Consider the following 25,989-nt stretch of genomic DNA (forward strand, 5'->3'; position numbering starts at 1 on the left):
CTGTATTTATATATCATTCTTATATATATATATATATAAAGGTGGGATTTACACCGCGGGTGAGAAAATGGTGGAAATAAATAAATATGAAGGCCACTTATGTATATACATTATGAATACACTTTTATTTGCATACCTATCATCACAGTATATACACTTCGTATTTATACACTGCGCAGTTTTTTTTTAAGACAATGACTTATTTGCGGAAATTTCAAAACGACTTGCCCCTTTTTCAAGATACAAAGAGGACATCAATCTACACAATGAATTACTAATTCATTAGACGCAAACAACAAAAAGAATATAAAACTACGGTGGCTATTTTGTGTCCCTTCGTCCTTTCGCAAAATTGCCATACGCGAAAGAACAATATTTGGTATTCAGTGTTTCCTTGCTCTTGTCCCTTGGCATATCAAATATTCTATTAAACACTTGTTAATATTTCTTCCTTTCCCTTGTAATTTCATTCTTAAATCGCGTCCTTTCGCTCGTTAATTCATTCTTAAATCTCTTCCTTTCGCTTGTTATTTCATTCTTAAATCTCTTTCTTTCGCTTGTTATTTCATTCTTAAATCTCCCCCTTTCGCTCGTTAATTCATTCTTAAATCTCGTCCTTTCACTCGTTATTTCATTCTTGAATCTCTTCCTTTCGCTTGTTATTTCATTCTTAAATTTCGTCCTTTCGCTCGTTATTTCATTCTTAAATCTCTTCCGTTCGCTCGTTAATGCATTCTTAAATCTCCCTCTTTCGTTTGTTAATTCATTCCCAAATCTCGTACTTTCGCTTGTTAATTCATTCTTAAATCTCGTCCTTACGCTTGTTAATTCATTCTTGAATCTCTTCTTTCGCTTGTTAATTCATTCTTAAATCTCGTCCTTTCGCTTGTTAATTCATTCCTAAATCTCCCTCTTTCCAATCTAATTAAAATTATATCTTCACATCGCTCCCGTTTACTGATATGTCGCGTTGAAGATCTAACAACATCCCATAGAGGGTCACGTCAGAGGTCAACATAAATGCATTATCGCATTCATAACAAGCCAATCAAAACGCGACATAACTCTTTCATTCAACCAATCAGAAAGCAGGACCTGTAGCATTTAATGCAGACACCTCGTAGCCCAAAATCCACTTTTTCGTCTGGTCCAGTGATAGTTTGAATATTGCGAAGCCTGTCATTGTTTAATTTTAGTTTCAGGTTGTTAAACTTTTTAACGACAACATCACCAGAAGAGGAAGTCTCTCTTATTTCAAAGCAAAATCCACAAATTGTACAAACGTTGTCTTGTAGATAGACACGGCGTGGTCATTTGACACCTCTCGGTCTTTTATCATAGCAAGTGTGTTCCGAAATCATTACATCATCACTTACAGAAAAGCGTAAGCTCTCATCTGATTGGTTAATGCAAAGGTCTCCTGAACATGACCCTCTACGGGATGTTGTTAGATCTTCAACGCGACATATCAGTAAACAGGAGCGATGTGAAGATATAATTTTAATTAGATTGCCCTCTTTCGCTTGTTAATTCATTCCCAAATCTCGTACTTTCGCTTGTTAATTCATTCTTAAATTTCGTCCTTACGCTTGTTAATTCATTCTTGAATCTCTTCTTTCGCTTGTTAATTCATTCTTAAATCTCGTCCTATCGCTCGTTAATTCATTCCCAAATCTCGTACTTTCGCTTGTTAATTTATTCTCAAATCTCTTCCTTTCGCTTGTTAATTCGCAAATCTTGTCCTTTCGCTTGTTAATTCATTCTTAAATCTCGTCCTTTCGCTTGTTAATTCATTCTTAAATCTCGTCCTTTCGCTTGTTAATTCATTCTTAAATCTTTTCCTTTCGCATGTTAATTCTCAAATCTTGTCCTTTTGCTTGTTAATTTATTCATAAGTATCGTCCTTCCGCTTGTTAATTAATTCTCCAATCTCGTCCTTTCGCTTGTTAATTAATGCTCAAATCTCGTCCTTTCGCTTGTTTATTCTCACATCTCGTCCTTTCGCTTGTTAATTCTCAGATCTCTTCCTTTCGCTCGTTAATTCTCAGAGCTCGTCCTTTTCGCTGGTTAATTCTCAGATCTCGTCCTTTTTGCTTGTTAATTCATAAATCTCTTCCTTTTGCTAGTTAATTAATTCTCAAATCTCGTCCTTTCGCTTGTTAATTCTCAGATCTCGTTCTTTCGCTTGTTAATTCATTCTCAATTCTTGTCCTTTCGCTACTTAATTCATTCTCAAATCTCGTCCTTTCGTCCAAAGGACGAGATGACACAAATCAGCAACCACACGGAACAGATAAAATTGGCACCTTATTGTTTGAACGCAGTAATGCCCACGGCTCTTATTTATTTATGCACTAGGTTAAAGCACGCCAACAGACAATAAATAATCTTGTAAAGTGAATTGCAAATCATTTACTTGATGGACGAGATATTTAAATATATGTTTCCCAGTGGACTCGTTAATATACTATCCTAATTGTACATCCTTGTTCAGCCATTGTTGACCTCACCGGTCTGTGTTGACAGACACGTATGACATTAGGACCCATTTACACTACGATTGAATCAAGTATTATAAAGAATGTTTAATCAATTAATTCATCCGTTCTTTCTTTCATTTATTTAATTCTCATTCCATACATTTTTCATTCTATCCATTGTTTGTTCGTTTCATAAATTCATATATATACGTTCACCGATACAGTTGTCACACAATTGTCACCCGTACAATTATACAGTCGACTTTCTTTTCTTTTCTCTCGATCTTATAATTCTTCTCTCTATCCTTTTGCCCGGTATTCGTCCTGACCGCCATTTATATATATCCATTCTTCGTATTGCTGCGTTTGCTAATGTTCGATTTATACATTTCATAACTAAAATCAGACTGAATAAATATATAATTGGAAACCCGATTAAAAATCATCAGTGATACCACACTAACGAAATACTCTTCCTTGTTAATCTGTGTTAAACTTGTAGGTAGTAGAATGTACAAAAGAAAATACATCAAGCGTTGAGACGATGGGTCTCTCAAACACATATTACATCTTACTTCCCGTTTGTGTGATATCTCGCGATATTAGTTTAGGTAGCGATACAGTATTTGTGCAAAGGTGTGGGGTAGGTTTTCACCTTGATGAGATGCCTCTGTTTTATTGAACTAGTCTCCCGAGAAATCACCAATCGATACAAACCTATTGTAAGGATTTGTTGATGTAGTTGTCATGACGACACTGGTGGTTGTCACGTTATCAAATTACGTACATGGAACTTCCAAGTACCCGTTTCCCAGAATTCCCTCCTCACACAAGAAAAACGAATGTAAGAAACCACTGGTATCATCGTTGGCTGGCGAGATCAATACTTGTAGAAAGGGTATTCATTAAAACATTAAGAAAATAATATCTTCGTGTAGTAATTGGAAAACAACGTTGTATGTCGATAAGCGGTGATTGCAGACACTTGTTGATCCATTTACAGAGTAGAACTCTAGTGACATGAACACTTCAAAAGTAGGAATGATCGCACATATTTATGGCATTCTGACCCATGCAAGGAAAGTCTTCTAATTAAATATTCATTTCGAGGGTGGCTTCACGTCCGGTTTGTATTGCTCTTTTAGATGCTATTCGTATGTTTTTTTGATAGAAAAATCGCAGGAAATCAATAATTTGTTGGAGTTTTCTGGGTTTTTTACCAGTCAGCTGAGATATACACAGAGAGAGGATGCATTGGGCCGTTTTCGTTTAAGCGGTTAAACCGGTCTGACCACAGTTGTTCGTTTATTTAATAAGGTCGGACCTAGTATTCTGATGCTGCTTTCAGGCGAGCCTTGACATTTGCAGGTCCGTCAGGATTTTTACCTGAAATTGTTTCATTTATAAACGGACAAATCGGTTGTTCCACATAAACGAACAGGCCCCTGGTTTCAGATCGATATGGTTAGATACTCATCGTATTGCAGGGATCAAACAATGCAATTAACGTGCATAATTAGGCATTGTGTTACTTCGCCTGTCAAACATAAGTGAATATTGTTTTCAGTTTTGAAATAAATAATTAATAAATGCATAAATTATTTCCGTTTTGTGTAGACCTGAAAATGACGATTAAGTAGGGAACTTCCAAAGGTACATTTCAAACTCGCGCGCTTTGTCAACCACAAACCCACAAACTGTATGCAGTACAATGTTCGTATGTGAGATAAAACAAATCTATTTTGTTTTAATTTGCACATGTTTGTTTGTTGACGTCCTCGTAACAGGAAAGGTTGTATATAGACGGGTGTCCTATGACCTATGACCTCAAATTCGAACGCATCTAAACTCAAAGATCCAATCATCCGACAATGGCATTACTACTGTGATACAATCAAATTCGACAACTCTTGACCGTTGCTTATCTTGTTCGTCTCTTTCAAATTTTAAAAATTGAAAATTGAAAAGAAAAAAAGACAGTTACTTTATTTCATGTTGTGTATTGAAACAACCATAAATACATTTAAACGACATTGTTATCATTGACATCGTGTGATAACTACGTCAAATTGCGCATGTCAAAGTCTAATTGTTCGTTGATACTGGAGGAACCACTTTTAAAGTTGAGGTGACACAGAAACTAGGACTAGGTATGATAATGCTGTTCGACTGCACTGTCAATGCGGGAAAGGCTTATCTATGGTCGTGATTTCTAATACCAAGAGTCCGAACGAAGCGGGAAACGGACAAGGCAGACAGCGATCCTTTGGAAGCCTGCTTCAGTGTTAACAACATTGACATGTGGCAATGTCGAGGAGAAGCCTCGTTATGATTTTTAAATATGCTCTCAAACCAGTGCTTCATGATGGAATAGACAATTTCTCGTTTGAAAATCCCAAAGGAGAGTCAAACGTGACTTTCGCATTGTTTTATTACTCACTTTTGGTTCAAATAGTATATTTACATTTGTGCTGCAATGTCTTCTACCAACACGACCAACTTCAACAGGTTGGAGACAATGCCATGTGTGTTACGGCACGAAATGAAAAGAAACAAAAGTGATGATTTGAAGGATGAGATTTCTGTTTTGACGACTGGTGGAGTATCTGCTGATAGAATTTCGGGGGATAGGTTGTTCTTATCGCGGAATGTCCGGGAGAAAGAATGATTCTTTCCTCACGGACGTTCTATATGAGACAGATTGGAAAGCATTTCCAATGTCACTAAGTATATAAAATTTAGGGTCACACTTTTATGAACAGAATTCGTTTATACATTCATCCCATAACGAATCTGAACAAACAAGCACACCCACACATACATAACTGAATCGTTTAGATAAGGTAATACAAAGGGCTGTGATTGTACGGTACAATAAGACATTAATCGCCTGATGTGTTGTTGGTTTTAAACTCTAGTGTTTCAATGTGACCGATGGGACAGTGATTGGATGATAACCTTCGATATCAGCATATACCGTCATAAAGTGTATGGCAAATAATCACAGTCACGCATATTTTCTTGGCTGAAGCACACCAGAAGTACGTCATTGATACGCATGCGTGTAGGTAGTTCGACCATTTAGGCTTTACATATGCCGTGAAAGCGACATGCATATGCCTACAACTACATCTTAATGAAGCTGATTACGGACTCTTGCCGTTGTATGAGTGCTAAACGTTAAAGTAAAAATAATAAGCTGTATATCGCTTACGATATTAAAGAATTTGAATAACATGTCCTAGTGGACCATGAGCAAACAGGAAAGTGCGTAAACGCCTAATTAATTGTTTTGTTAACAAAGCGACGAACAATTGCGTTGATCAGTTCCACATTCTCCCTATTATATAAGGATATTTATTTGTAATCCTTATAAAAGTACGTGTAAGCGGTCTGGCCCCTCACGCCCACCTGTTAGATGTCAGATAACACAATGATACCAGTTACAGGAACTTGAATCCTTCTCAGTGTCACTCTTAGGTGTAACGATACTATGTCCAACTGATGTTGCGCCACTATTGATGGATCCGCGATGTCAACGTTTCGTCAATCTCTCCATACGATATGTAATGAACCGGAAGTAGAAATAACTGCTATAAAAACTGCGTATTTATGTGTGCGATGTATTTTCTTTCTCTTGGCCGTCCCTAATTGATTTGCTCTTAACAACTATCTTATGACCAATTTCCGATAAGGACTACTTAAGTATTTATATGTGGTTCTGTTCAGTCCAACCTATGTAAAAATATAATTGTGATTTTAATGAATATATATATATATACCTACTATATACCTACCGGTTTTGGACATACAGCGATGTTGGAGATATTTAGGATACCTCGAACCACGATAGTCAGAGAAAGATAGTACTAACGGGATTCCCAAACCACGATAGTCAGAGAAAGAGAGTACTAACGGGAATACCAAACCACGATAGTCAGAGAAAGAGAGTACTAACGGGAATACCAAACCACGATAGTCAGAGAAAGAGAGTACTAACGGGAATACCAAACCACGATAGTCAGAGAAAGAGAGTACTAACGGGAATACCAAACCACGATAGTCAGAGAAAGAGAGTACTAACGGGAATCCCAAACCACGATAGTCAGAGAAAGAGAGTACTAACGGGATTCCCGAACCTCTCATATGACAAGGTTAACCAGCTCAGATTTAATCCGCCATTTTGGATATCGGATCATTATTGCATACATCCCACATTACCACGTGTTAGCCTGGTTACCATGTAAACATCAATGGAATTGACTTTACACAGTGGGAAAGCACTGACCACTGACCGCGGTCACCCTATAATGAGACCTGGACGATAGCACGATCTCATCAGACGCTAAATGTACAGTACGGGGAGGGCTTAGTTATTATCTTGATGATTAAAGAAGGGCAGGATTTATTACTGTTGATTAATAAGTCACCACTAAATTAGTTCTTTTTCAATAATGTTTACCACATTACTCTAATATCTGTATAACATATTTATTAGAAACAGGAACAATCGAATATTATGTTTCTCAAATATCGTACAATTGCTCATTGTCATTGTACGTGTCGGATATTACTAATAAACTAAGTAATGCTGACATGAGGAACATTTAACAGAAAATAATAAGACGTGAATTTATCTTCTTCCTAAAATGGTCTATTTATTAAAAAGGCGAATGTTTGAATTGGTTTAGTTTGTTTGTGTTTTACGTCCTATTAACAGCTGTGGTCATTTAAGGACGTGCCAGGTTTTGGTGGTGGAGGAAAGCCGGAACACCCGGAGAAAACCACCGACCTACGGCTAGTACTTGGCGACTGCCCCACGTTGTTCTCGAACCCGCGACCCAGTGGTGAAGGGCTAGTGGAAGCAGAATGTCAAAAGTTTTAAAACATAATAGAAATATGTCAATGTTTTACATGAACATCCTGATAAGTCATTGCTTAATCAGCCCTTTTGCAATCACTGGTTTGTAGAATTGTTTTTAATATGATCACAAAAGGCAATTTTACGTAGAAGCGACCAATTCATAGGGAACTTGATAGGAGCGATCGTAAGACAGTTGTGTTTCTACTGCAAATATTGTGAGAATATCATCGCCGGAAATATGAATATGAGCCAATCTAAACGGTAGGATTTAGTAGACTTGACATGTCGCTGTGATTTTTGAAGAAAACATCTGGGATTCTGTGTCATATGCAGTTCACATACAGCGCTGGTTGCTCTGAGTCACAGAGTTTATTTGTTAGTGTATAGTCATTCTAAGAGAATTAAATTATGACTCATAACCGAGTAAAAAAAAATTCACTGACGGTTTATATGTAAACACTGGTACGTGCTCGGGTTTTTTTCTCTCTATATATATAATACGGAAAAAGAGAATCCTGCAAGCAAACAATGTCTCTTAACATTCATTTTCAAATGTGCATTGTATTAGTGGGTTTTTTTAAGGATTAAAAAAGGATTAATTATACAAAGGAAAGAATTATGAATTTATTTTGTAATGCATGACAGGTAGGTGCTATCTATAGGCTGTTTCAGGTAGTTTCGTCGAGCATTTCATCCTATTAATCATTTCGCTATCCGAAATATCATCTCTGATACTGTGTTCATGACTTCTACTGTTACAGTGACAGAGAAACAATGTGACCGGGCAGAATAGCCATGATTCACCATATATCGACATTAACACATTATCATTGGACGGACATTATTTCCCGCCATTAATGCCGATAAGATACAGGGAGGGTGGGGTTCATTCTCATTAATCGATCTTTTCCAAGTAAGGAGAAGATTTGTTAGCTTCAAATCTAATGAAAACAACCGGAATTTCCGACAATTGACGGAGTCTGGGTGAGCCCAATGCTCACCGGAAGCGGCTGAGATTGCAGAGCATTTGTCACATTAGGATTAAGCGTTTAATTGACTTAGATGCGGAGCAGAGAAGGAGCGAACACTAAGAATAGCATTTCTATTTTCCGTCAATATGTTTTCTTAGCTATAATCGTTTCTCTGCTAATTATGTTATATGCCAAATGGAAATGCATGAAAAGAGCGACGCCTCTGATTTTTTTATTTGAAGTGTTGAAAGTTTTTTTTAGTTTTATTTAATGGTGTTCAAACTTTTTTCCTTTTACATACCGAATCCAGTAGTGGTTGCTGAGTTGCAGAACGAATGTAATACCGGCCTTGCGATCAATTCGATGAACACGACAAGACCGCGTCAGACTATGATTGCGAGAGCATGGTCACGTGATAGTTATTGTTTTCATCATCTGAAATCGGACGCGATAAGAGACATTGCAACATTTCTAACATACATGACTTACATGTGTGAAGCATCATGGAAAGGCACGAAAGCTAGCACAGAAACTATGTCCACTAATTGATATTCTCGGCTAAAATATATTGTTATATAAAATGAAAAAAGAAACCGTCTGACGAAATTATATTGATTGTTAATTGTTAGTATCGATCATAACAGCTACGGTACGATCACCGAGGCCAAAAAACGCACGGTGAAAATTGAGTTATTAGCAAAAGCCATTTGAATCATTTGATAGCGAATGCCAATTTCAGATGTGTATTTCCTAGCCGTTATGCCTCACATTTTGACCCCGTCACCGTTGCCGTATTCAGCACTGATGGACATGTCGTGTCTTTATTACAACGCCTTTACTTTCGACACGATAACAAAAGTTGATAAATACATGCAGCAAAAACAGACACAAAAATAAAGTTCGCCTAAGCTATTGTAATAACTGAATTTACCTTATGAGTGCGTGGCAAATGATAACAATGTTGCCGGTTTGTTTTCATAGATACTTTATTGTTCAAAAGAAAAGAAAAGAAGTTTCAAAACGGAATGGGTATATTCAAAAGCAAAAAAAGATTATGATTACTTTGTAAAATAGTTCCTGGAGCTGAGAAAGGTAGTTTTTCATTGATTATAAAATCACATGATAGGTAATGTGATATTGAAGCTATATTTAGATTGTCCTCTATCATTAGTCGTTCAGGATGCTTTTCAACAGCACCGTAAGACCAGATTAACAGCGGGATTATTTGATTCCATTATGCCAGTAATATAGACACTAATTGTTAAGTTGGCCCCGTACAGAATGTATACCGAATGTGGAAGTTAGAATAGTATTATTTCGGGTTGTACGTACATGAGAATCTGTAACCGTGTTTGCGCAGAAATTAAGTTTGACCAACGTATTTGTGTAAACATGTATTTCCAGCTTTCATCCTTACTTTCTTGTTTTACAGATGCGGTACATGCTCTTTTTCGGCTTCCTTTCATGGCTGGTCCTTATTGATATAGAGCATACACTAGGTGAGTTATCACAATCGACTTTCATTCATTTTGTTATTGGTAAACTAGTATTGTGGCTACTCATGTAGTTTGGGGTACTGTGTTGTAGTTTGAAGTAAATTGTAATGTATTAACGGTATATTGTATTATAGTTTGGGGTATAATGTTGTAGTTTAAATATTGTATTGTAGTTTAGGGTATAATGTTGTAGTTCGAAGTACATTGTAATGTATTAACGGTATATTGTATTATAGTTTAAGGTATAATGTTGTAGTTCGAAGTACATTGTAATGTATCAAACATTCTTTTATATATTGTAATTTAAAACATAACATTCTTTTATCATTTTGTTTCCTTCCAAATATGAGATCAAATAAATAATGTAATGAGACGCATTTTAAAAAGACAAAATTAGAAAAGTTTCCAGGATAAAAATGAGCGTAAAAGTCATATTATAGATTGTATTACTTTAAATCGTAGTCCTGATCAAAATAGTACTGTGTTCAGTAGAGTTATAGCCCAAGAAACCAGCATTTTATACCAGTTTATACACTCGATTTATAAGACCATTTTAATCAGTTCGAAAAGATTGCTTATTAGATTTGGCTTATACGTGTGGCCTACAAGACGGTTTCACAAAAGTTAAAGGAGTTGGGAGTTGTCGTTGTTCTTTGATATGATTTTAAAATGTGTGAAGGTCCTATCTCGTGTGTCTTTCCGATCGTTTGATACGATCTACATGGGCACAAAATCGTGAATATTTGTATCAAGTTCCAGTTTTGTGACTTTTAACATTCCTCGATGCGTCTCTGCTGGTTTCATACGATTCGACAAAAATCCAAGTAAACACTACTAGCCGAACACGCTAACAATAATTTTAGGACGACCACGTGGTCAAGTGTACTTTATAGCTATTTTTCGAAATTCCAAAGCTGTGACAGATGTTTTTAGCGGATAAATCATGGTAATGAATTCATTATTACACTTCAAAGAGTTTGAAGCTATATAACTTTTTTTCAGGATCGACAACTACAACTACCATTCCTACTACAACTACCACACCGACTACAACGACAACTCCGACAACAACTACAACTCCGACTACAACGACAACTCCGACCACAACCACAACTCAAGCAACAACTACCACACCGACAACAACGACCACTCCAACCACAACAACAACTCCGACCACAACAACAACTCCGACCACCACTACAACTCTCCTCACCACTACAACTCCGACCACAACTACAACACCAACAACCACGACAACTCCGACCACAACAACAACTCCAACCACGACAACAACACCAACCACAACAACAACTCCAACAACAACTACAACTCCGACTACAACAACAACCCCGACCACAACCACAACTCCGACAACAACTACCACACCGACAACAACGACCACTCCAACCACAACAACAACTCCGACCACAACTACAACTCCTACCCCAACAACAACTCCGACCACCACTACAACTCCCACCACCACTACAACTCCGACCACAACTCCGACAACAACTACCACACCGACAACAACGACCACTCCGACCACAACCACAACTCCGACCACAACAAAAACTCCGACCACAACAACAACTCCGACCACCACTACAACTCCCACCACCACTACAACTCCGACCACAACTACAACAACAACTACAACTCCTACCACAACAACAACTCCAACCACGACAACAACTCCAACAACAACTACCACACCGACAACAACGACCACTCCAATCATAACAACAACTCCGACAACAACTACAACTCCGACCACAACAACAACTCCAACCACAACAACCACTCTTACAACAACGACGAGAACGACAACTCCAACAACCACTACAACACCAACAACAACGACCACTCCAACCACAACAACAACTCCGACTACAACTACAACTACAACTCTAACAACGACGACGACTCCGACAACAACAACTACAACTCCAACCACAACAACAACTCCAACCACGACAACAACTCCAACCACGACAACAACTCCAACAACGACAACAACTCCAACAACGACAACAACTCCAACAACGACAACTCCAACCACCACTACAACAACAACAACAACGACAACACCAACAACAACAATTCCAACCACGACAACAACTCTAACAACAACGACGACTCCGACAACAACGACAACTCCAACTACCACTACAACTCCAACAACCACTCCAACACCAACAACAACGACCACTCCGACCACAACAACAACTCCAACCACGACAACAACTCCGACAACAACAACTAATCCAACCACCACTACAATTCCGACCACCACTACAACACCAACAACAACGACAACTCCTACCACAACAACAACTCCAACAACGACAACAACTCCGAAAACAACAACCACTCCAACAACAACTTCAACACCGACAACAACAACTCCGACCACAACAACAACTCCGACAACAACCACAACTCCGACCACCACTACAACACCAACAACAACGACCACTCCGACCACAACAACAACTCCGACAACAACGACCACTCCAACAACTACTACAACACCAACAACAACGACAGCACCGACTACAACAACAACTCCAACAACAACGACAACACCGACTACCACTTCTACTCCAACGACCATTACAACACCAACAACCACTACAACACCAACAACCACTACAACTCCAACAACCACTCCAACTCCAACAACCACTACAACAACAACAACGACCACTCCGACCACAACAACAACAACTCCGACCACAACAACAACTCCGACCACAACAACAACAACTCCGACCACCACTACATTACCAACAACGACAACTCCGACAAAAACGACCAATCCAACCACGACAACAACTCCAGCAACGACAACAACTCCGACAACAACAACAACTCCAACAACAACGACCACTCCGACAACAACAACAACTCCGACCACTACTACAATTCCGACAACCACTACAACACCAACAACAACGACAACTCCGACCACAACAACAACTCCAACAACGACAACAACTCCGACAACAACCACTCCAACAACAACTTCAACACCGACAACAACAACTCCGACCACAACAACAACTCCGACCACAACCACAACTCCAACCACCACTACAATTCTGACCTCCACTACAACACCAACAACAACGACCACTCCGACCACAACAACAACTCCGACAACAACGACCACTCCAACAACTACTACAACACCAACAACAACGACAGCACCGACTACAACAACAATTCCAACCACGACAACAACGACAACACCGACTCCAACAACAACAACTCCGACAACAACAACAACTCCGACCACCACTACAACTCCAACCACCACTACAACACCAACAACAACGACCACTCCGACCACCACTACAACCACAGCAACAACGACGACACCGACCACAACAACAAATACAACCACCACATCAACTCTGACAACAACAACCGCTCCAACCACTACTACAACACCAACAACAACGACCACTCCAACAACAACGACGACTCCGACGACGACAACAACAACTCCTACATCAACGACCACTCCAACTCCGACTACCACTACAACCCCACGCACTACTACAACGCCAACAACAACGACAACACCAACCACAACAATTACTCCTACCACCACCACTACAACTCCAACAACCGCGACCACTCCTACAACGACAAGCACTCCAACCATAACTACGACTCCGACAACAACAACCACTCTTACTACCACTACAACACCAACAACAACGACCTCTCTGACCACAACAATAATTCCGACAACAACCACAACTCCGACCACAACAGCCATTCCAACCACCACTACAACAACGACCACTCCAATAACTACGACAACTCCTACCACAACAACAACTCCGACCACAACAACAACGACAACAACGACCACAACAACGACTCCGATCACAACCACAACTCCGACAACAACGACAACTCCAGCCACAACTACAACTCCAGTAACAACGACCACTCCGACCACAACAACAACTCAGACAACAACGACAACTCCAACCACAACTAATACTCCAACAACTACACCTACAACAACCACTTCTCCAACAACTACAACTACACCGACAACAACTTCTACTCCAACAACAACAACTACACCGACAACAACTACTACTCCAACAACAACTACTCCGACAACTACAACTACTCCGGCAACAACAACTACACCGACAACTACTACACCAACTACTACTACACCAACTACTACCACACCAACTACCACTACACCCACTACTACCACACCAACTACTACCACGCCAACTACAACAACACCAACTACTCCCACACCAACTACTACCACACCAACTACTACCACATCAACTACTACCACACCAACTACAACAACCCCAACTACTACCACACCAACTATTACTACACCAACTACTACCACACCAACTACTACCACGCCAACTACAACAACACCAACTACTACCACTCCAACTACTACCACACCAACTATTACTACACCAACTACTACCACACCAACAACAACCACACCCACTACTACCACACCAACTACTACCACATCAACTACTTCTACACCAACTACTACTACACCATCTACTACCACACCAACTACTACCACGCCAACTACAACAACACCAACTACTACTACACCATCTACTACCACACCAACTACTACCACATCAACTACTACCACACCAACTACAACAACCCCAACTACTACCACACCAACTACAACAACACCAACTACAACAACACCAACTACTACCACACCACTACACCGACAACAACAACTACTCCAACAACAACAACTACCCCGACAACAACTACTACTCAAACAACAACAACTACTCCGACAACAACAACTACATCGACAACAACTACTACTCCAACAACAAAAACTACACCGACAACAACAACGACCCCGACAACAACTACTACTCCAACATCAACAACTACTCCGGAAACAACAACTACACCGACAACAACAACTACTCCGACAACAACAACTACAGCGACAACAACTACGACCACCCCCGGTCCGACTACGACAACACCAGGTAAGTACACCCACGGATGTATTGTGTTTGCCTTGGGTTGTTTTGCTTGCGGTAGCCTAGTATGTGTCGTTTGCGATGCTGTTCTGTCATACTTACCTTCTTTTTTATTCTTATTTAAAATCAGGGTGAATTAAAACTTCTAAATTAGAGTTATTTAAATATTTTCAAAAGAGGAATATATCATTTACCTTGTATCAACCAATGGATGTATCGGTAGTATTGTTGTAAAACATTCACATTGTATGATAAAATGTGAAAAGAATAGCATTGGGAAGCCAGTTGTGAATTTAACACACGTCATTGAAGAAATTGATGGTATATAACGTACACTGTTAACACAAGTGTTATTTCTAGAAGAAAAAAAATATAGCACCATCATAAACAGTCTTGTTTCCGGTTAAGGTGTTTCCGATATAATCATGGTCAGACTTGTTTTCTGCTAAGTTATTTTCCACATAATCATGGACAGACTGACTTCCGGCTAAGGTGTTTTCGACATCACTAAGAGCAGCCTTATTTCCGGTTAGGATAACTACGACGCTATCATAAACAGGCATTTTTTTGTTTGTTAAGGCTTTTACGACATCATGATGAATAGTCTGGTTTCCGGTTAAGTAGATAATTTGACGCTATTATCAACAAAGTAGTTTCTGGTGATATTGACACCTTACGACACGTTACGAACAGCACTTTTGCTTGTTATACTTATTAGTGCTCACATTTGTTAAGCATTATAACGAACCTGAACACGCTTTCACATTCTTCGATGACAAAATCAGAATATTATAGAAAATAACACAAGTGACTAAAACTCCATTAGATATTATTGAAGGCGATGCCTCGGGTCACTCTTGTCTATGAAAAATGCTTTAGAATGACGCTGAAAAGTGTCTCAGTTAAATAAGACCATTGAGAAAGTGACGCACGGATGAGTCCTTGAAGGACAAAACAGCTGTATGATGGAGTGTAATAAATTTTGGCAAACTGTATATCGATTACTTCAGTTTTAAAGTACAATCACCTGTGTGGTGTATTACACTCCTCATTCAAGATGCAGATGCAAGATGGTAGGCTCTGCTGGTGAATGTCTTAGTCCCCGATGTTTGCCGTTACCTTGGTGGCCACTGTTATCTATTTTGAGTAATGGCAAAGTGCATAATATACACATTCTACCTTTTTTTTTAAGCCATGAATTAAGAGTGTCCATGTACCATCCCCTACGTTTCGACAGTAGTTTAGACCTATTTTCATTTCCGACTTATTGGCCCTTAGCATCACCGATGAGTCTTAGACGGACGAAACAGCTGTATGATGCAGTGCACTTAGATGTTGGCCTACTGTATTGATAACTTAATTTTAAATGTACAACTCATAAATGAGAAATACGTGAACTAACTGTATTATTTGTTCTACGTGTAACGCACTCAACTGTATTGATATGTGATTGAACGTCACACAAGTGACTTTATTGGATGACATTAGATAGAAAATTACGCAAGTGACTCGATTGTATCAAATTATATAGAAAGTACCACAAGTAACTAAACTGTATCAGATATTTTAAAACTTATCAAAGTGACACAAATGTTGGTAAAAAGTGCCTCCATTATTTTTATGATAAAAAAGGTGAAACAAGTGTCCCAACTATAACGCATGCTATGCAAGTTTTTCCAAGCGCTTCAACTGCGTTAAAGGTTGTAGACGTGCTGTAAGTTACTAGGGACCTCTCTAAACTGGGTAAGATTCTTTTTAAGGCTGAAATACAAAATTTAATTTAAAGTTTATTTTTTCAATAGATGCAATAAATAGTGGTATTGTTAATTCGTTGAAAGCCGATACAACCTGTACTATTTTTTTTTATAATCTACCGTTTCTTATATGAACTTGTAGTTCGATCTTTTTGTAGTTAGTACCTAGTCTTTTAAGGAGACACTCTTCAATCAAATCAGCGACCTTGACCCAATTTCATTGTTTTTTCGGTCGTAGAACAGCTGAAACCTGTTCTTTTAGGGAAACATACGACCAATGTTGGTCTATATCACATGATGCAACGAAATTGCATTAATCTTCTATCAAGGTTACCAGGATAATTTATACTGTAATGAAATTGACACATCGGGAAAACAATTAACGGCCATTAGTACCTTGTTCAGAATCATGTGTTCTTGAGAAGGTAGCGAGAGGTAAATGTGTATTATATTTGTGTACATACAAGACATTTCATATGCAGAAAGCATATTATCTATTAAGAGTGATATTTAGAATTACATTTCTATTACATACATCACAGGAAGCAATGTGATGAGGTTGCAAAATAAGTAACGACACCAGAAACAGATTAATTGTTGGCAGCATCCGTAGAAACATGTTCGTGTCAGACATTCAGCTGATTGATGCAACCTTTTCAGCTTATGCTTTATTGCTTTCTTCTTAACCTGCAGCAGAGTCAACTACTACTACCGAAAGTACTATCGTAAAAACAACTACACCAACTACTACCACACCAACTACTACTACACCCACTACTACAACCACACCAACTACTACTACTACCCCAACTACTACCACACCCACTACTACTACTACCCCAACTACTCCTACACCCCCTACTACCACACCAACTACTACAACATCAACTACTACTACACCAACTACTACTGCACCCACTACTACTACACCAACTACTACTACTACACCAACTACTACCACACCAACTACTACTACACCCACTTCTACAACCACACCAACTACTACTACTACCCCAACTACTACCACCCCCACTACTACTACTACCCCAACTACTCCTACACCCCCTACTACCACACCAACTACTACAACATCAACTACTACTACCCCAACTACTACTACACCCACTACTACTACACCAACTACTACTACCCCAACTACTCCTACACCCCCTACTACCACACCAACTACTACCACATCAACCACTACTACACCAACTACTACTACACCAACTTCTACCACACCAACTACTACTACACCAACTTCTACTACCACACCAACTACTACTACACCACCTTCTACTACCACACCAACTACTACTACACCACCTACTACTACACCACCTACTACTACCACACCAACTACTACTACACCCACTACTACCACACCCACTACTACTACTACTACTACCTCAACTACTCCTACACCCACTACTACCACACCAACTACTACTACACCCACTACTACTACACCAACTACTACTACCACACCAACTACTACTACACCAACTACTACCACAACCACTACTACTACTACCCCAACTACTCCTACACCCACTACTACCACAACAACTACTACTACACCAACTACTACTACACACACTACTACCACACCAACTACTACCACACCAACTACTACTACACCAACTACTACTACACCCACTACTACTACACCAACTACTACCACATCAACTACTACTTCACCAACTACTACCACACCAACTACTACTACTACCCCAACTACTCCTACACCCACTACTACTACACCAACTACTACCACATCAACTACTACTTCACCAACTACTACCACACCAACTACTACCACATCAACTACTTCTACACCAACTACTACTACACCAACTACTACTGCACCCACTACTACTACACCAACTACTACTACCCCAACTACTCCTACACCCACTACTACCACACCAACTACTACCACACTAACTACTACCACACCAACTACTACCACACCAACTACTACTACACCCACTACTACTACACCAACTACTACTACGACACCAACTACTACTACACCAACTACTACCACACCCACTACTACTACTACCCCAACTACTCCTACACCCACTACTACTACACCAACTACTACTACTTCACCAACTACTACAACACCAACTACTACCACATCAACTACTTCTACACCAACTACTACTACACCAACTACTACTGCACCCACTACTACACCAACTACTACTACACCAACTACTACTACCACTACACCAACTACTACTACACCAACTACCACTACACCCACTACTACTACACCAACTACTACCACACAAACTTCTACCACACCAACTACTACTACACCAACTACTACTACACCAACTTCTACCACACAAACTACTACCACACCAACTACTACTACACCCACTACTACTACACCCACTACTACCACACCCACTACTACTACTACCCCAACTACTCCTACACCCACTACTACTACACCCACTACTACTACACCAACTACTTCCACACCAACTACTACCACACCAACTACTACTACACCAACTACTACTACTACTACACCAACTACTACCACACCAACTACCCAACTACTTCCACATACTACACCAACTACTACTACACCAACTACTACCACACCCACTACTACTACTACCCCAACTACTCCTACACCCACTACTACTACACCAACTACTACCACCCCAACTACCACTACACCCACTACTACTACACCAACTACCACCACACCAACTACTACTACACCAACTACTACTACCCCCACTACTACTACACCAACTACTACTACTACTACACCAACTACTCCTACACCAACTACTACCACACCAACTACTACTACCCCCACTACTACCACACCAACTACTACCACACCAAATCCTACCACACCAACTACTACCACACCAACTACAACAACACCAACTACAACAACACCAACTACAACAACACCAACACCAACTACTACCACACCAACTACTACAACACCACCTACAACAAGACCAACTACAACAACACCAACCACAACAACAGCAACTACTACCACACCAACTACTACCACACCAACTATTACCACACCAACTACTACAACACCAACTACAACAACACCAACTACAACAACACCAACTACTACCACACCAACTACTACCACACCAACTACTACCACACCAACTACTACCACACCCACTACTACTACCACATCAACTACTACCACACCAACTACTACCACACCAACTACAACAACACCAACTACAAAAACACCAACTACTACTACACCAACTACAACAACAACAACTACTACTACACCAACTACTACTTCACCAACTACAACAACACCAACTACTACTACACCAACTACAACAACACCAACTACTACCACACCAACTACTACCACACCAACTACAACCACACCAACTACAACAACACCAACTACCAACTACTACTACACCAACTACTACTACACCAACTACTACTACTACACCAACTACTACTACAACAACTACTACAACCACACCAACTACTACCACACCAACTACAACCACACCCACTACTACCACACCAACTACTACCACACCAACTACTACTACACCAACTACTACTACTACACCAACTACTACTACAACAACTTCTACAACCACACCAACTACTACCACACCAACTACAACTACTACTACCCCAACTACTCCTACACCCACTACTACTACACCAACTACTACCACACAAACTTCTACCACACCAACTACTACTACACCAACTACTACAACACCTACTACTACCACACCAACTACAACAACACCTACTACTACTACACCAACTACTACTACACCAACTCTACTACCACACCAACTACTACTACACCAACTACTACCACACCAACTACTACCACCCCACCTACTACTACCCCACCAACTACTACCACACCAACTACTACTACACCAACTACTACAACACCTACTACTACTACACCAACTACAACAACACCTACTACTACTACACCAACTACTACTACAGCCACTACTACTACTACACCAACTACTACCACACCTACTACTACTACTACACCAACTACAACAACACCTACAACAACAACACCTACTACAACAACACCTAGTACAACAACACCAACTACTACCACACCAACTACTACCACACCAACTACTACCATACCAACTACTACCACACCAACTACTACTACCACACCCACTACTACTACTACCCCAACTACTACTACACCCACTACTACTACTACACCCACTACTACTACACCAACTACTACTACACCAACTACTACCACACCAACTACTACCACACCAACTACTACCACACCAACTACTACCACACCAACTACTACCACACCAACTACTACCACACCAACTACTACCACACCAACTACTACCACACCAACTACTACCACACCAACTACTACCACACCAACTACTACCACACCAACTACTACCACACCAACTACTACCACACCAACTACTACCACACCAACTACTACCACACCAACTACTACCACACCAACTACTACCACACCAACTACTACCACACCAACTACTACCACACCAACTACTACCACACCAACTACTACCACACCAACTACTACCACACCAACTACTACCACACCAACTACTACCACACCAACTACTACCACACCAACTACTACCACACCAACTACTACCACACCAACTACTACCACACCAACTACTACCACACCAACTACAACAACACCAACTACTACCATACCAACTACTACCACACCAACTACAACAACACCCACTACTACTACTACACCAACTACAACAACACCTACTACAACAACACCTACTGCAACAACACCTACTACTACTACACCAACTACTATTACACCCACTACCCCCACACCAACTACTACTACACCAACTACTACTACACCTACTTCTACTACTACACCAACTACAACAACACCTACTACAACAACACTTACTACAACAACACCTATTACTACTACACCAACTACTACTACACCAACTACTACCACACCAACTTCTACTACACCTACTACTACTACACCAACTACTACTACACCTACTTCTACTACTACACCAACTACAACAACACCTACTACAACAACACTTACTACAACAACACCTACTACTACTACACCAACTACTACTACACCAACTACTACTACCACACCAACTCCTACCACACCAACTACTACCACCCCAACTACTACACCAACTACAACCACACCCACTACTACCACACCAACTACTACCACACTAACTACTATTACCACACCCACTACTACTACCACACANCACCAACTACTACTACTACACCAACTACTACCACACCAACTACTACTACACCCACTACTACCACACCAACTACAACCACACCCACTACTACCACACCAACTACTACTACACCAACTACTACCACACCAACTACTACCACACCAACTACTACTACCACACCAACTACTACCACACCAACTACTACTACACCCACTACTACCACACCAACTACTACCACACCAACTGCTACTACACCCACTACTACTACACCAACTACTACTACACCTACTACTACTACAACTACTACTACTACACCTACTGCTACTACTACACCAACTACAACAACACCTACTACAACAACACCTACTACTACTCCACCAACTACTACTACACCCACTACTACTACTACACCTACTATTACTACACCTACTACTACTACCCCAACTACTACTACACCCACTGCTACTACACCAACTACTACCACCCCAACTACTACTACACCCACTGCTACCACACCAACTACTACCACACCAAATACTACCACACCAACTACTACATCAACACCTACTACACCAACTACTACTACCACCCCAACTACTACTACCACTACCACACCAACTACTACCCCACCAACTACTACCACACCAAATACTACCACACCAACTACTACCAAACCAACTACTCCAACACCCACTACTACTACACCGACTACTACCAAACCAACTACTCCAACACCCACTACTACTACACCGACTACTACCAAACCAACTACTACAACACCCACTACTACTACACCTACTACTACTACTACACCTACTACTACTACACCTACTACAACAACACCTAGTACAACAACACCTACTACAACAACACCTACTACAACTACACCAACTACTACTACACCAACTACAACCACACCCACTACTACTACACCAACTACAACCACACCCACTAGTACCACACCAACTACTACCACACCACCTACTACTACACCTACTACTACTACAACACCTACTACAACTACACCTACTACTACTACACCCACTACAACAACACCTAGTACAACAACACCAACTACTACTACACCAACGACTACCACACCAATTACTACTACAATAACTGCTACTACCACACCAACTACTCACCAACTACTACAACACCAACTACTACCACACCAACTCCTACTACCACACCAACTACTACCAAACCAACTACTACAACCCCCACTACTACTACACCTACTACTACTACTACACTACTACCACACCAACTACTACTACCACACCAACTACTACTACACCTACTACTACTACACCTGCTACACCAACTACTACTACACCAACTACTACCACACCAACTACTACTACACCTACTACTACTACACCTGCTACACCAACTACTACTACACCAACTACTACTACACCTACTACTACTACTACACCTACTACAACAACACCTACTACTACACCAACTACTACTACACCAACTATTACTACACCCACTATTACCACACCAACTACAACCACACCCACTACTACCACACCAACTACTACTACACCTACTACTACTACACCAACTACAACAACACCTACTACAACAACACATACTACTACACCAACTACTACTACACCCACTATTACTACACCCACTATTACCACACCAACTGCAACCACACCCACTACTACCACACCAACTACTACCACACTAACTACTACTACCACACCCACTACTACTACCACACAAACTACTACCACACCAACTACTACTACCACACCAACTACTACTACACCCACTACTACCACACCAACTACAACCACACCCACTACTACCACACCAACTACTACTACACCAACTACTACCACACCAACTACTACCACACCAACTACTACTACCACACCAACTACTACCACACCTACTACTACTACACCCACTACTACCACACCAACTACTACCACACCAACTGCTACTACACCCACTACTACTACACCAACTACAACAACACCTACTACAACAACACCTACTACAACAACACCTACTACAACAACACTTACTACTACTAAACCAACTACTACTACACCCACTACTACCACACCAACTACTACTACACCAACTACTACTACCAAACCAACTACTACAACACCAACTACTACTACACCAACTACTACCACATCAACTACTAGTACACCAACTACAACTACCACACCAACTCCTACAACACCAACTACTACTACTACACCAACGACTACTACCACACCTACTACTACCACATCAACTACTACTACACCCACTACTACCACACCAACTACTACTACACCAACTACTACCACACCAACTACTACTACACCCACTACTACTACTACACCAACTACTACCACTCCACGTACTACTACACCAACTACTACAACACCAACTACTACTACACCCACTACTACATCAACTACTACAACACCAACTACTACTACACCAACTACTACTACCAAACCAACTACTACAACACCCACTACTACTACACCAACTACTACCACACCAACTACTACAACACCAACTACAACTACCCCAACTACTCCTACACCCACTACTACTACACCAACTACTACCACACCCACTACTACCACCACACCAACTACTACTACACCAACTACTACCACAGCAACTACTAGTACACCAACTACAACTACCACACCAACTCCTACAACACCAACTACTACTACTACACCAACGACTACTACCACACCTACTACTCCCACATCAACTACTACTACCCCCACTACTACCACACCAACTACAACCACACCCATTAATACCACACCAACTACTACCACACCAACTACTACCACACCAACTACTACCACTAGTACACCAACTACAACTACCACACCAACTCCTACAACACCAACTACTACTACTACACCAACGACTACTACCACACCTCCTACTACCACATCAACTACTACTACACCCACTACTACCACACCAACTACTACTACACCAACTACTACTACATCAACTAATACAACACCAACTACTTCTACACCCACTACTACTACTACTACACCAACTACTACTACACCCACTACTACTACACCAACTACTACTACCACACCAACTACTACTACCCCCACTACTACTACACCCACTACTACCAAACCAACTACTACAACACCCACTACTAACACCAACTACTACCACACTAACTACTATTACCACACCCTCTACTACTACCACACCAACTATTACTACACCATCTACTACTACACCAACTACTACAACACCAACTACTACTACACCAACTACTACTACTACACCTACTACTACTACACCAACTACTACTACACCTACTACTACTACCACACCAACTACAACAACACCTACTACAACAACACCTACTACAACAACACCTACTACTACTACACCAACTACTACTACACCAACTACTACTACTACACCTACTACTACTACACCAACTTCAACAACACCTACTACAACAACACCTACTACTACCCCAACTACTACTACACCCACTACTACTACACCAACTACTACTACATCTACTACTACAACACCAACTACTACCACACCCACTACTACTACCACACCAACTACTACTACACCCACTACCAACAACACCAACTACTACCACACCAACTACTACTACTACACCAACTACTACTACCCCACCAACTACTACCACACCAACTACTACTACTGCACCAACTACTACTACCACACCAACTACTACTACACTAACTACAACTACCACACCAACTCTTACCACACCAACTACTACTACTACACCAACTACTACTACCCCACCTACTACTACCACACCAACTACTACTACACCAACTACTACCACACCTACTACTACTACACCCACTACTACCAAACCAACTACTACAACACCAACTACTACTACACCCACTACTATTACACCAACTACTACTACCACACCCACTACTTCTACCACACCAACTACTACTACCAAACCAACTACTACTACACCAACTTCTACTACCACACCAACTACTACTCCACTAACTACAACTACCACACCACCTCTTACCACACCAACTACTACTACCAATTACTACTACACCAACTACTACTACAACACCAAC

The 25,989-nt window shown here is 40.5% G+C and overlaps 1 protein-coding gene across 1 annotated transcript in view; it reads left to right on the plus strand.

The window, feature by feature from the left end:
* The first annotated feature begins 9,495 nt into the window (after positions 1-9,495).
* The window catches only part of LOC110454380 (mucin-like protein), a 41,717-nt gene continuing 25,223 nt past the window's right edge, over positions 9,496-25,989 (plus strand). Inside the window, exons 1-6 of the mRNA XM_021503855.1 lie at positions 9,496-9,513; positions 9,748-9,814; positions 10,814-11,488; positions 12,473-12,596; positions 13,869-14,158; positions 14,584-14,844. Coding sequence (XP_021359530.1) covers positions 9,496-9,513; positions 9,748-9,814; positions 10,814-11,488; positions 12,473-12,596; positions 13,869-14,158; positions 14,584-14,844 — 1,435 coding nt within the window. The remainder of the gene's footprint in view (positions 9,514-9,747; positions 9,815-10,813; positions 11,489-12,472; positions 12,597-13,868; positions 14,159-14,583; positions 14,845-25,989) is intronic.

This window comes from Mizuhopecten yessoensis, unplaced genomic scaffold, assembly GCF_002113885.1.
Source record: "Mizuhopecten yessoensis strain PY_sf001 unplaced genomic scaffold, ASM211388v2 scaffold917, whole genome shotgun sequence".
Taxonomy (NCBI): domain Eukaryota; kingdom Metazoa; phylum Mollusca; class Bivalvia; order Pectinida; family Pectinidae; genus Mizuhopecten; species Mizuhopecten yessoensis.